At 45.1% G+C, this 12,958-nt stretch overlaps 1 protein-coding gene across 1 annotated transcript in view; it reads left to right on the top strand.

Annotated features, from left to right (window-relative positions):
• RYR3 (ryanodine receptor 3) overlaps positions 1–12,958 on the top strand; it is a 367,593-nt gene that overhangs the window by 261,951 nt on the left and 92,684 nt on the right. Inside the window, exons 53-60 of the mRNA XM_049611650.1 lie at positions 2,859–2,948; positions 3,935–4,081; positions 4,291–4,353; positions 5,772–5,847; positions 5,967–6,090; positions 8,850–8,965; positions 9,511–9,578; positions 10,515–10,636. Of these exons, the coding sequence (XP_049467607.1) occupies positions 2,859–2,948; positions 3,935–4,081; positions 4,291–4,353; positions 5,772–5,847; positions 5,967–6,090; positions 8,850–8,965; positions 9,511–9,578; positions 10,515–10,636 (806 nt within the window). The remainder of the gene's footprint in view (positions 1–2,858; positions 2,949–3,934; positions 4,082–4,290; positions 4,354–5,771; positions 5,848–5,966; positions 6,091–8,849; positions 8,966–9,510; positions 9,579–10,514; positions 10,637–12,958) is intronic.

Raw genomic sequence — 12,958 nt, 5'->3', positions numbered from 1 at the left:
TCTCTCTCTCTCTCTCTCTCTCTCTCTCTCTCTCTCTCTCTCTCTCTCAAAACTAAATAAACATTAAAAAACTTTTTAAAATAATAAAATAAAGGGCCAGATAGTCAACATTTTAGGTTTTACGGGCCAAGCAGTCTCTGTTACAACTGCTCATCACTTTTGTGGCAACACAAAAGTAGCCAGAGGTAACACATAAATGAAAGAGTGTGTTCCAATAAAACTGTATTTAGCAAGTGGGGTTGGGTGGATTGGCTAAAGGGTTCCAGTTTGCTGACCCTTGGTCTAGAAGGTCTTCACGTATGCCCATTTGGCCAGCCTATGAATTAGGGGAAAGGGACACCTCCATGAATCCAAAGTAGTATCCAATCCATTACTAATCCATGTGGATTTTACCTCCTTAGTCTCTCTTGAATTTGTGTATGTCTGTCTATGCCATGGCTTTAGTCCAAGCTACAGTCATCTTTTGCCCAGATGATGGTGGTAACATCCTAACTAGTCTGCCCACGTGCATTTTCTCCACTCTGTCCTTTACGCTGCTGGCAAGTGCTAGTTTCAGTATGTAAATTTAGTCATATTCTACCGCTGTTTTCCAGTCCAGCCCTCCTCCTTGTTAAAATCCCTTAATAGCCTAACCATTTTTAATACAAAGGCCAAAATCCCAGACATCGCCCAATAGCGGACACTATCTAACCTGGCTTCTGCTGCCATCTCCAGCCTCCTCTCTCCCTTTGCCCTCTGCTCTCCAACCTCATCCCCTCCTTTTAGCGTGTCTGTCTTTCTCTCTCTCTCTCTCTCTCTCTCTCTCTCTCTCACACACACACACACACACACACACACACACACACGCACTCTAAATAAGCCTGAAACCCTTTTCATTCTGAGCCAGGTCCCCATCTGCACCCACACAAACAAACACCAGTTACCAATTCATCCTTCAAATATCCATCCCCATGTGAGTTCTTCCTAGGACACTTCTTTCCCAGATTTCTCAGATAAAGGCCCTCTTAGCATCTTGTTCTTTTCCTTCATGGTTTTCATAGCAGCTTATATATTTATATTAATATTTATATTTATAACAATTAAACAGTTTCACCAGTTATTGACTACATGTTTACTGGTGTGGAATTTGATGAATCTCTCTCTCGGTCTCCCACTGGACTATAAGCACGTTTATAAGGAAACATGTTTGCTCACCATTGCCAAGTGGGCATTGATCATCTAACAAAGAAAAGAGCATTTTCCCCCTGCTTTCAAGAACTTCACACTCTTGTGGGATAAAGAAAATAGGCCAGCCATTATACAGGTTGTGGGAATGAGCACAGGGTTAGAGCACATAACCCATAAGGGGAGTCCCTAAGTCAACAGTGGGGGTCCAGGAATGCTTCCTTGAGCTGGTGACATCTCTGCTATATGATAAGGGACAGGTAGTTGTTCAGGCACAGGGTAACAAGTGCAATGCAGTCCATGGGAGCAGCAGATGGGAGCAGAGAAGCAAGAGAGAATCTGGTGGCTTTAAGGAACCATAGTTCAATATGGTGGGATCACAGAGTAGAGCAGATGAAGAAGGGTGAGACATGAGTCTAGAAGGGTCAACAAGATCTCGCCGTAGCTTTAGAGTCCACAAAGAGTTTGGGTTTTACCATGATGACAGATCGGGGTCAGAAAATCTTAAAGCAGTAGAGTGCCCTGATCTCGGTGATTTTATAAATATTGCCTGACAGTGGTGTAGAAAATGGAGTCCACAGAGAGGTGTCAAGACTGGAGGCAGGGAGACCACATGGAAGCTATTGTAATACTCCAGGTGAGAGCCAATGGTGGCCTGAACTAAAATACTGGCAAGGAAGCTAGGGAGAGGCAGACAAATGAATATGTCTGGGAAGTTGAACATAATATGAGCTGGTACAGAGAAGAAGGGGGCATCGAGGAAGATTCTCACACTTCTGGCTTGGAAAGTGAGTGTAGCTGGTGCCATTCACTGAGATCCAGGGAACCCAAGAGGAGAGGCCCCCTAGAGGAGTAAAATGCTGGGTTCTGTTTCAGGCATGTGAGGAGGTACCTGTGGACATCCAAATAGAACTTAAATATGTTTGAAAATTAGGGAAGAGATCTGGGCTGCAATCCTGATTTGAGATTAGGCCACCTATGGACCGTGGGCCTGGATTACATCTACCAGGGAGGGTGTACCTTTGAGAAGGGACAGAAACTTGAGAAACATACACATTAATGCATGGGCTGAGGCAGAGCCTGAGAAAGAACATCCAGGAGTCTTTGAACTGTGAGGTTACGACAATTCAGGGGCTCTTACTTTCCTCTGTATCCCCAGTGCCAGGGACAGAGTCTGGCACCTAATGTAGTAGGCATTCAGCTGATGTTTGTTGAATGGATTTTGAAATTCTTAAACTTCTATGATGCTAGAAGACCTGCCTTGCTACAATTGTTCCCTAGGGTTGGCAGACAAGCAATGCAAGTCAGGTCAGCCTCCTCCAAGCAGTGGGCAGTGGGACCAGTCCTCAGATGCCTTTAGCCTTGACTTCTTTCCTTGCCTGTGAACATGACACACTGACCTGAGAAGCGTTGTTCTCGGGTCTTTTGAAACATCCTTCTGTCTGAAACACAAGCGAGTAAGCAGCGAGGACAGCTGCTGAAACAAGAAGAAATAAAGGGGGCAGAGTTCAAAATCCAGGGGGGCAGAGAGCTTAATGGCCTTAAAGGATCAATTAGACATTTTGGAGGGGAATTTTCAAGCTCTGTCACATCCCATTATTCCATTTGTTCAGTGAAAATAGAAGCTGGGATTTGGGTCATATAGGAGGGCTCTTTGGATGCCAAGGATATTTGAACTGAGAACATTTCTACAGAGTCAGAATGGATGGAAATATGGAATTTCCCTGGATGAAAATGTGAAGACCCATCCACTGATAAGGCCTTTCAAGACATTAACAGAAAAGGTAGGAAACTCGCCTCTGGTAGCACTGAGTGGCCATGCTGATTGTCCTTACTTGAGAATTTTATCAGGTGGTCAGAGGAATTCAGGGCACATTTCATTCTCAAGTTTACATAAACTCCTCAGAAACTCACCAGTGGGCAAGACCCTCAAGGACCGATTTCCAGGAGCCCATCCTCACATTCTGTTCTTTGGCCCTGAGCACCCACCGGATGGAGAAGCACTGTTTAGCCCTTGGAGGCTGAGCCAAAATGCATTCGTAATTCACTTGCAACAGGACTAGGAAGGGCTTTTGTCAGACTGTTGACGTGGGGGATTTGGGGTTGGGGAAGCATTGAATTGCTGGAGAAAACTAAGGTAGAAATAACTTCCAGTTGTGACAGATGAAGGGAGTAGAGAGAAGGACCCCTAGGGAAGTATGGACAGGTGTCTTTGAGATGATATTATTATTATTATTAAATCTGATTCAACTCAATTCCGAATTCCTATCTTGGTATCAATAAGAGTTCTTCGTAAGCTTTCAGCTTTATGTCACACATAAAGGATGGCATATGTATCTCTGTAGGTGTACCGGCCATTTGTAAAATGGTGCAGAGCTCAAGAGAATTCTAAATCTAAGAAACTCTACTTCCCAAGCACAAACGAGAGTTTTGTGCAGATGGATTCCCTCATGTCCCAACTGAAACAGTGACTAGAGCATGAGGAGTCACTCTCCTATTCTTGCTCCTCTTTATCCATAAACTGTGGATAATGTCTGGTACGTTTCCTCCAGAGGCAGGAGACTATAGGGTCTTGCACTTGGAAAAGTTAGAAAGACTGACAATGACATGTTTCAGGTGAGATGTCGCAGAGGGTGTTTGGACCTAGTGAGAGAGGAGGCTGGAGCCAGCTGCAACCACGTCCACCGTGGGGGCAACTTTCCAGGGAGTCAGGCCTGTCATAGTGCAGGGGCGTGCTCTGCAAAGCTCTTCTGCCTGGATTTTCTTCCAGGAGAAGGAAATTTACCGCTGGCCTGCTAGAGAGTCCCTGAAAACCATGCTGGCTGTGGGCTGGTCTGTGGAGAGGACCAAAGAGGGAGAGGCCCTGGTGCAACAGCGGGAAAATGAGAAGCTTCGGAGCGTGTCCCAGGCCAGCCAGGTATGACAGCATGCCCGGGGCCGACACTGGGCCAGTGAGGAACCCCCAGAGAATCTGGGAAATCTGTCCCTGGTGTGTCAGGGGCGAGGACTACCAACAATGAAACCTGGGGATCTTTCAGGGATACATCTTTGGTAGCTGAAGTCAGGATACTGATAAGAGTAAGGAAAATAATGGCAAACCCAGTGATTCTGCCTTTGCTTTCCCAGGGCAACAGCTACAGTCCTGCTCCCCTGGACCTCTCCAACGTTGTGCTCTCCAGGGAGCTCCAGGTCAGTGTTGGTGCTTCCAGAACAGTTTGCTTTCTAAAGCCCCCAAGTGCAGGACATATTACCCTCCAAAGAGTTTTGTTCAAAAGGAGTGAGGAGGCACCTGGGTGGCTCAGTCGGTTGAGCATCCAACTCTTGATTTCGGCTCAGGTCATGATCTCATGGTTCGTGAGACTGAGCCCCACATCAGGCTCTCTGCTGACGGCATGGAGCCTCCTTTGGATTCTCTCTCTCCTTCTGTCTCTGCTCCTCCCTTGCTTGTGCTCTCTATCTCAAAATAAATAAATAAACTTAAAAAGAATCTTTAAAAAAAAAATAGTGACCCTAGGGAGAGAAGGGCTCTTTAAAAAATTAAAATAAATGAAAAAGGAGTGAGGAGAGGGGAGAAAGCCTAGAACATGTCACCACTGAAATATCAGAATTGAAAAGAACCAGACTGGGCAAGGGCCACAAGGCAAGTCTCGGGTAGAATAAACCGGTTATCTAAGCAGGCCAGGCTTTGTACTTCTTCCAGGGCCATCATCACAGGTAATGACTCACTAAAAGGAGGAAGAAACTGCAAATTACTGTATCAACACACAGAACTAACAGCTAGGAGGAAAAAAAACTTGGAACAAAACTAATAAGAGCTAGGAGAAAGCCCGTGGAGCAGCCCCCACTGGGGTGAGGGTGACTTCCTGGTCCCAGCAGGTGCCGACAGCTGCAAGGGCACTTGCATATCTCATGTCCTGTGGAAGATTCACTTGAGTGCCCCATGTTGGTGCAGAATTCAGGGGCGTACAACCAAGAGGATGAAATTAAAAGCCCCAAGCTGCCTCCTCCCATCCCTCCCCTCCCGCATACATCGGTGGCCAGGATTGGCCCCAACCCCGGGCAGATACTCCCCAGACAGTCTGTCAGACCAGCCCTTTGGACCTTAGAGAAAGTGTCTTTCCAACGTACACCCTTGATTCCAGGTCACTATTTTCTGAGCCTTAGAAAGATGAACTCTCTTTGAACAATTGTATTTGCAGCCATTTCTCTAAGATGTGATTATTTTTAGCCTGCTAAGGTAAGGGTTTTGGGGGGATCCTGACACCCACTGCCATCTCCCTGTTTCAGGTCAGGAGTAAAATGTTCAAGTCCTGCCAGAATGCAGTTTCAGATGGAAATGTGTGTGTCTCATAAATGCATCAGACTGCCAGGATAATAAGTTATAAGGGAAGGACAGAATTAGAAGCTGTTTTCTGTATGGAGGGGAAGCTATAAAAACTAATGAGGTGCATAAACACAGACTAATTAATGATGGGAGACACTTCGCGATGTGCTGTTAGCATTTGGTGGTGCTCAGTTCCCGAGGCTGCCTGAAACAGCCCAGCAGATATGGACCCATTTTTCTTCTTTGCTTTTGCTCTGACTGTTGTCTCTTTGGTGGGACACAGGGAATGGTGGAGGTCGTGGCCGAGAACTATCACAACATCTGGGCCAAGAAGAAGAAGCTGGAGCTGGAGAGCAAAGGTGAGCCAGGTTCCCGGTGCCCCCTGCAGGAGGGGAGCTGGGGGTGCGGCAGGTACATTTTCCCGGAAGTGCAAAGGAAGGGCCAAAGAGTTGGTCATCTCTCACTTTCTTGTCCCCAGGTGGCGGCAGTCACCCTCTGTTGGTACCATATGACACCTTGACAGCCAAGGAGAAGTTCAGGGACCGAGAAAAGGCACAGGACCTGTTTAAATTCCTCCAGGTGAACGGCATCGTGGTTTCTAGGTAAGTCATCTTCCAGGTGATGTTAGGGGGGCAGGGAGGACTTGTGGACGTGGTCTCTCCTTCCCCAGGTATTTAATCGCCTGTCTGCAAAATAGACGGGAGACAGGATAATGGTCAGTATTCTGAAATGAGAAAACTTTTATTGGGGAGCATGAAGCCATCTTTTCTGACCTAAACAGGACCAGTCAATATCAATTTTTAAAGCTCAGTTATAGCAAAGAATCATGACAAATTATACATGTACACCTTAAACATTTAATTTGAAATTGAAACATATAAACATGCATTCATTCACAAATCTTGTGCTATAAGCCCCTGAAGCTTCTCTTTGTATATTGTTTTATCGATTGGCCTTCTAAAGCATATCCATAGGGCATCGTCAGACCTTTGGGACTTGGGCTTCTTTGCAGAACGGCAAGAATTATGGCATATACAAAACCGTAGAAGTGCAGTATCTTCCAGATTATTAAAAATGTCTATTTTGGGGAGAGAGAGCGTGTGCACACACAAGCCGGAGAGGGGCAGAGAGAACAAGAGAGAGAGAGAGAGAGAGAGAGGGACAGAGACAAAGAATCCCAAGCAGGCTGTCAGCACAGAGCCCAACGCAGGGTTCGAACTCCTGAACCGTGAGATCATGACCTGAGACAAAATCAAGGGTCAGACACTTACCCGACTGAGCCACCCAGGTGCCCCCTTATAGATTTTTTTTTTCAATTTCCTCTCTTGTCTTCTACAGCTAGTTATCTCGCTTATACCTATTTCAGAAACATGTATTTGGAAACACAGTTTCATGTCTTTGCAAAATGTGCAGCCTAGTTCTCACAGAATCAGCAATTGTCTTCAAATTTCTATTTTGTTTTTGTTTTAGACAATATTTGATTAAATTACATAAGAGCAATAGTGAGCAAAATGGACATAAACAGTCTTTGAACACAGAGAACAGATTCTTTGAAGACACAGCACCACTGAGGAGACTGAATGCATCAAGATTTCCTGAGTTTTTATCGCAAACTTGTGCTTGTCAGAATGATCTAGATGAGGATGATATATGAATAGGGTCTTAGCTGCTTGAACCTAGAACCTGTTTCCTCACTGGTCAGATGTCACTGGTGGGCTTTGCTCCTTAAGTCATGCTCGCTGAGTCCCTTGAAGAGAGACAAAACAAGCCAGGGTTCCTATCTGATATAGCCATTCCTTCTGAAAGAAACGTTTGCTGAGCCAACTGCTGTTTCTTGTTTTAGTCTCCTACAGAATTTTGCCACAGAGTGGCCAAAAAAAAGAATAATAATAAATAAAATAAAAAATAAAAACCCATACAAATATTTCTCTCGTAGCGCCTGTGAAAAAATAGCAAAACTTATTTGCCATATTGTGAAGCAGGAAAGGTCAGACAGCAGGAGACCACCTCTGGGGAAGCATTTGAGAAACGCTCCCTTCGTCGTTTTAATCCTCTTCTTAACACCCAGAGGAATGTGCGCTGTGGTTTGCTGATAAATAACTTGCTTACAGAAATGAAAAATTCCTCTTTACCAGAACTAAAAAGGAAATCAAGGAAATAAGGGGGGAAAGGAAAAAGATGGTTGAACTCAGCAGACATAGCCTAGTAGCTGTTTACCATGCGCCAGCCCCTACGGAGGGCACTTGGGTGTGCAGGCAAGGAAGCCAGAGCCCCGTCAGTAAGGAGAACTCGTTTCCCGCTATCCGTATCTCTGACCTGCTCCATCCTCAGCTTCCCCATCACGCCACGGCAGCCCATTCTTCCTGGTGCTCAAGCCAAAAGCCTTGACTCCTCTTTTTCCCCCAACCCACATCCAGTCCTTCAGGACATCCTGATAGTTCTGCTTTAAACGATATCCAGAATGTGACCATTCTCACCCCTTCCATGCTGTTACCATCATTCCTGTAAGAGCCTCCTATCCAGGCACCTGCTTCAACCCTTGCCCCCCACCATCAGTTTTAAACCTAGCAATTAAAGTAATTTGTAATGTAAGTCATTCCTCTATCCAGAACTTTCAGTAGCTTCCCATCTCAGAGCTAAAGCAAAATTCTAAGGATGGCCCGTAGGGCCCTAATGATTTAATAACCACCTCCTGTTTCTCTGCTTGCCTGCTCACATCCATTCCATCCACACTAGCATCTGCCATATTCCTTCAGCTCGGTGTGCATGTTCCTGCCTCAGGACCTTTGCACCACCAGTCCGTATGCCTGGAAAACTCCTTCCCCAGATGTCTATATGGCTCACCTCCTCACCTCCCTCAAGCCTTTACCCCAATGTCATCTCCCAATGAAGCCAGCACTGATGGCCCCATGTAACACTACAGTCTGCTTGCCCCCCCACCTTGGGCCTTTTCATACTGCTTTAATCTTTCTTTTTTCACAAAACTTACTAGCTTCTAGCATTCCACGTAATTTATATTTTGTGCTATATATTATTTGTGTCCATTTACAGCTAGTCTGTACGTTCCATGGAGGCAGGGATCTTGTTTGCTTCTCCGATTTATCCCCAGCTCGATATTTGTTGAATGAATGATAAAGATATTTTGAAAAATCTTTTCAGACGTTAGCATAGTGCAGGTATTGGGTGCTCATAAACTCAGGTTCCAAGTGCAAGGGGAATCAGTCAAATGACAAAGCAGGTCACTAGGCCAGAATAACCATTAACGTTTGGAAAGTAAAGTCAACACAGATAGGATTGCTGATGCTCCGAAGTCACATAGTCATCTCTGTTACTTCCTGGGATTTACCCATTTCCAACCTAGAGGTATGAAGGATATGGAGCTGGATGCCTCCTCCATGGAAAAGAGGTTTGCCTATAAATTTTTGAAGAAGATCCTGAAATATGTTGATTCCGCCCAAGAGTTTATTGCCCATTTGGGTAAGTATCATTGTGAAATATCCCCCAAATGTGTGCTTCCCTTAATATTTCATAATCTCAAAAAGAATGTGGTATTCCTTTATCAAGGGATGATGCTTTCATACTGTAGCTGTTCGTAATTCATTGAGACATCATAGGTTTTGGGGGGGAAACGGTGGCTGAGATTTTTGTCCCCCTCTTTAAAAAAAATCTGTTTCATCCTTGGTTTCAGGGTTTGAGCCACTTGTCATTTTTTTCATATAATTCATCCTATTTTAACTTTTCCATTATTTTGCTTTGTGACTGTGGGCATATGACTCAACCTCTCTGAAGCTGCTTTCTCATCAACAAAGTAGAAGAAAGGGCACTAAAACAGCTTAGAGAACTGACAGAAGAAACACCTAGCCAACACAGCTATAAAGTACTTTGTAAAATACGAGATATTTTGTAAAAATGAAATGGCCTTTCCATGACCCTGAGGAAAGTTGCTCTGTTTCTAAAATGCTGTGGTTGTTTTTGTGTTTGTTTTAACTATGGCCAACTTTGTGTTACTTTTGTCTTTGCAGAAGCCATTGTCAGCAGTGGGAAAACTGAAAAGTCTCCCCATGACCAGGAGATCAAATTCTTTGCCAAAGTAAGTGATTCCCTGCATTTAACCAAATTACTGTCTTCTTAGAATCTGTACAATGTAGGGTGTCCGCTAAGCTAATCTAACAAAGATAGGCAAAACTCCATTGGCTTTGATGAGCTGGACATGTGTTTCTCTGTTGTGGAACAGTCCAGGGGCAGGTAGGTCGACTGAGGTGGTAGGAAGCCTGGTCTTCTCCATGCCATCATCCAGGGACTCTGGTACTGTCCTCTCCTGGTGCCCCACCATCACCTCAAGTGTGATGTACGTCAATGGGGTCCAGATGGGCTCACCTATGTCACATCAGTGGGAAAGGGGAGGACAGGCCCCTTCTCTCTTAAAGATCTGTCCCATTGACTAGAACTCAGCTGTTCTAGCTTCACCCAGCCACCATGGAATCTGGGTGATGCATTCTGTAGCTGGGCGACCCCATGCCCACCTAAAACATGGGGGTTTCTATTGCTAAAAGAAGAGAAGGATGAATTTGGGTACCAGTGATGAGCAGTCTCTTCCAAACAACCCTACTCAGAGGGCTGAATGCACATGAGGCCTTGGGATAACTGTGCCCGAGAAACAGAGACATAAAGGCTCAAGGCTGAAAGTGGTAGGCCCTTCCCCAAGTGTCCCTGTTGGATGCCGTGCCCAAGAAGTACCATGACCCACCAGACTATCCTGAAAATACTGGCTCAGGGCCATATGCATATTTCTCTGGACCCTCAGTCAGTCAGTGACCTTCTCCATTCCCATATCCCCAAGGCCTCTGGTTTGAGGTGTACAAGAGGAAAATGGGGTGGAAACTGCAATTCACTGGGTAGAGATTCCTGGAAATTCCAGGACCTGTGTTCAGAGGCTTTTTGCTCCCTGAAAATGAACTTTTTCAAAGGAACTGAAGGAGGGGCTTTGATGAACTTTCTAGAAGTTCATTTATGGTGGATTTTCCAGGTTCTCCTCCCGCTGGTTGACCAGTACTTCACCAATCACCGCCTCTACTTCCTGTCATCCCCTCTAAAACCCCTCAGCAGCAGTGGCTATGCCTCCCATAAGGAGAAAGAAATGGTGGCCAGGTGAGTCTACAAATGACAAGGTCATGGTGCTGACGTGACCTATGTAAAACCCCAGATTCCTGGAGACTAAATGGCGAATCCTTCGGAGAAATGAACTGTGATCTGATGATTGGTAGCACAGAGGTTTTGGTTATCCTCCTGGTTTTGAAAGTAATTATATTCATACTTATCTGTGTATTATTTTGGCAACCAAGAGAAATGCACTGTTTGGATGTATCAGTAGGGCTTGGGAAAATTTTATATACTCAGATCAACTTTTATCCTGAAATAACATTTAGAAAAAGGCAAAGTCAATTCTGAAGCTTGGACAAGCAAACACACAACGTTGAGAAGAAACAAGATTAATGCTGGCTTCCATCCCATTCTTACAGGCTTTTTAAGTTTAAATTTGTTTTAAAGAATCAGATCTTACAAGTCTTATTGTGGATGATCTGATATTTGAAATCTAGAGCAACATAATTCAATTTAAATTCCTAATAGGAAAAAAAAATGCATCTGGAACACCAGCCTTCGTCCTCATTCCGCTAGGCGTAACGTGTGGATACCTCAAGGGAGAGGAGAGCAAAGGGAGTGCTTTATGAGCAGGCTAAAAGATGAATTCTACCGTGCCTCCGGTTTTCTCCATATGTGATTTAGGATGACAAGGAATGGGTTAGACTTCTAAACGGCAGAGTTAAGAACTGTAACAGAAGCAGTCAACTCTTTCCCTAGCAGCCGTTGATGGTGAACAGCATACAATATACTTTAGAAAGGCCCAGCTGTTAAATACCATCATCCTTGTGAGGATATTCAACCTTAGGATTTAGCTAACATTTATTAAACACAAGGCTAAGCAGTGAGATCATTTTTCATACTTACACAAATGGGCTATAACTCTTGCAAATATCATTGTGAAACCTCACAGTGTTCTAAGAACTGCCTGTATATGCTCTCCAATTTGCAGATAGGGACTCTGAGGTTTGGTCAGGTTCACGCTGGTGCCTGAAGTGACCCAGGGAGTAAGTGAGGGCAAGAATGAGAGTCGTCTCTATCCACGTTGAGTGCCATTTTTTCTGCACAGTCATTACTTAATTTCACTTAGTAAGAGAGGAGGAGCCCACGCTTTCAAAATGAGATACCCGTAGCGTCAGTTACCGACCAAAGACTTCCTAAATAGTTTCAGGATTAGCTGGTGTATTTTGTAAGAAGGTAGAGAAATGAGAGGCAGAGTGAGATACTCTGATAATCCAACAGAGGGCAGGTGTGTCTGTCTTCTTCATCTATTTTTGTTAGATTATTAATTCATGGAAATGTAACATTTGTTCAGCCAGCCACCATTTGTCATGGCTGGAATGCAACCTGGATCTGATCAGCCTCGCAAATAGCTTCCAAATCCATCGTGTGCTCGCTCCCCTCCCACAGAAGCGCTTGTGTCTGCACCAAATGCTTTCCACCTCCAGACCCCTCGTGTCCGCATCCTCCACCTCTGCCTCACCTCTTCTGCATCTGGTGCCCTTCGCCAGTGCTACCACACTCTCTCCCTGTGGTCCCTCTAATTTATCACTTGCAAATTCTGAGATGGGCAAGCACCTGGGGACTCTGGCCCCTCATAACACTGGCCTAAGGACTTCTGCTTAAATTATGGGCCCCCTAGGGGACAAGAGGGGGCCTTTGAAAACTTAACTGGCCTTGGTATGCCTGGGCAAGTGCTTCTGACAGCCAGGGGAGCCAGGTTAGTATTAGGATCAAAGGACCTAACCGTCTGGTTTAGTTTGAAAAATGTTGTTTTGGGGCACCTGGGTGGCTCAGTCAATTAAGCGGCCAACTCTTGATTTCAGCTCAGGTCATGATCTCACGGGTTCGTGAGTTCAAAGCCTGTGCTGACAGCCTGCTTGGAATTCTGGCTCTCTGCCCCTCCCCAGCTCGTGCACATAGGTGCACACGTGCGTGCGAGCTCGCTCTCTCTAAAAATGCACTTTTTAAAAATAATGTTACTTCGTACTGAGCATGCGTCCACTTTGAAGCATTTCACCAGAAATATCTGAGTTTATCAGCCCCTAATTCTAATTCTAAAAAGTAAGAGGATCTTGTGATAACTGTCTACTTACAGGTGAGAAAAGTGATGCCCAGAGCAGCTAAGTGGCTTCACCAGGACAGCCCAGCTAGTCAGAGTAGAGCCACGGCACTCATGTTCCTCCAGGCTATCCCCCTCCCCCAACTCCATGATTTTTTTTTTTTTTATCAAATACATATGTCTTTTAAAAATGGACACAATGAGGGGAGCCTGGGTGGCTCAGGTGCTTAAGCATCAGCCTTCGGCTCAGGTCATGATCTCACAGTTTG

Source organism: Panthera uncia (genome assembly GCF_023721935.1).
Source record: "Panthera uncia isolate 11264 chromosome B3 unlocalized genomic scaffold, Puncia_PCG_1.0 HiC_scaffold_1, whole genome shotgun sequence".
NCBI lineage: Eukaryota > Metazoa > Chordata > Mammalia > Carnivora > Felidae > Panthera > Panthera uncia.
The sequence above is the reverse complement of the archived record's forward strand: the minus strand, read 5'-3'. Positions and strand labels throughout refer to the sequence as shown.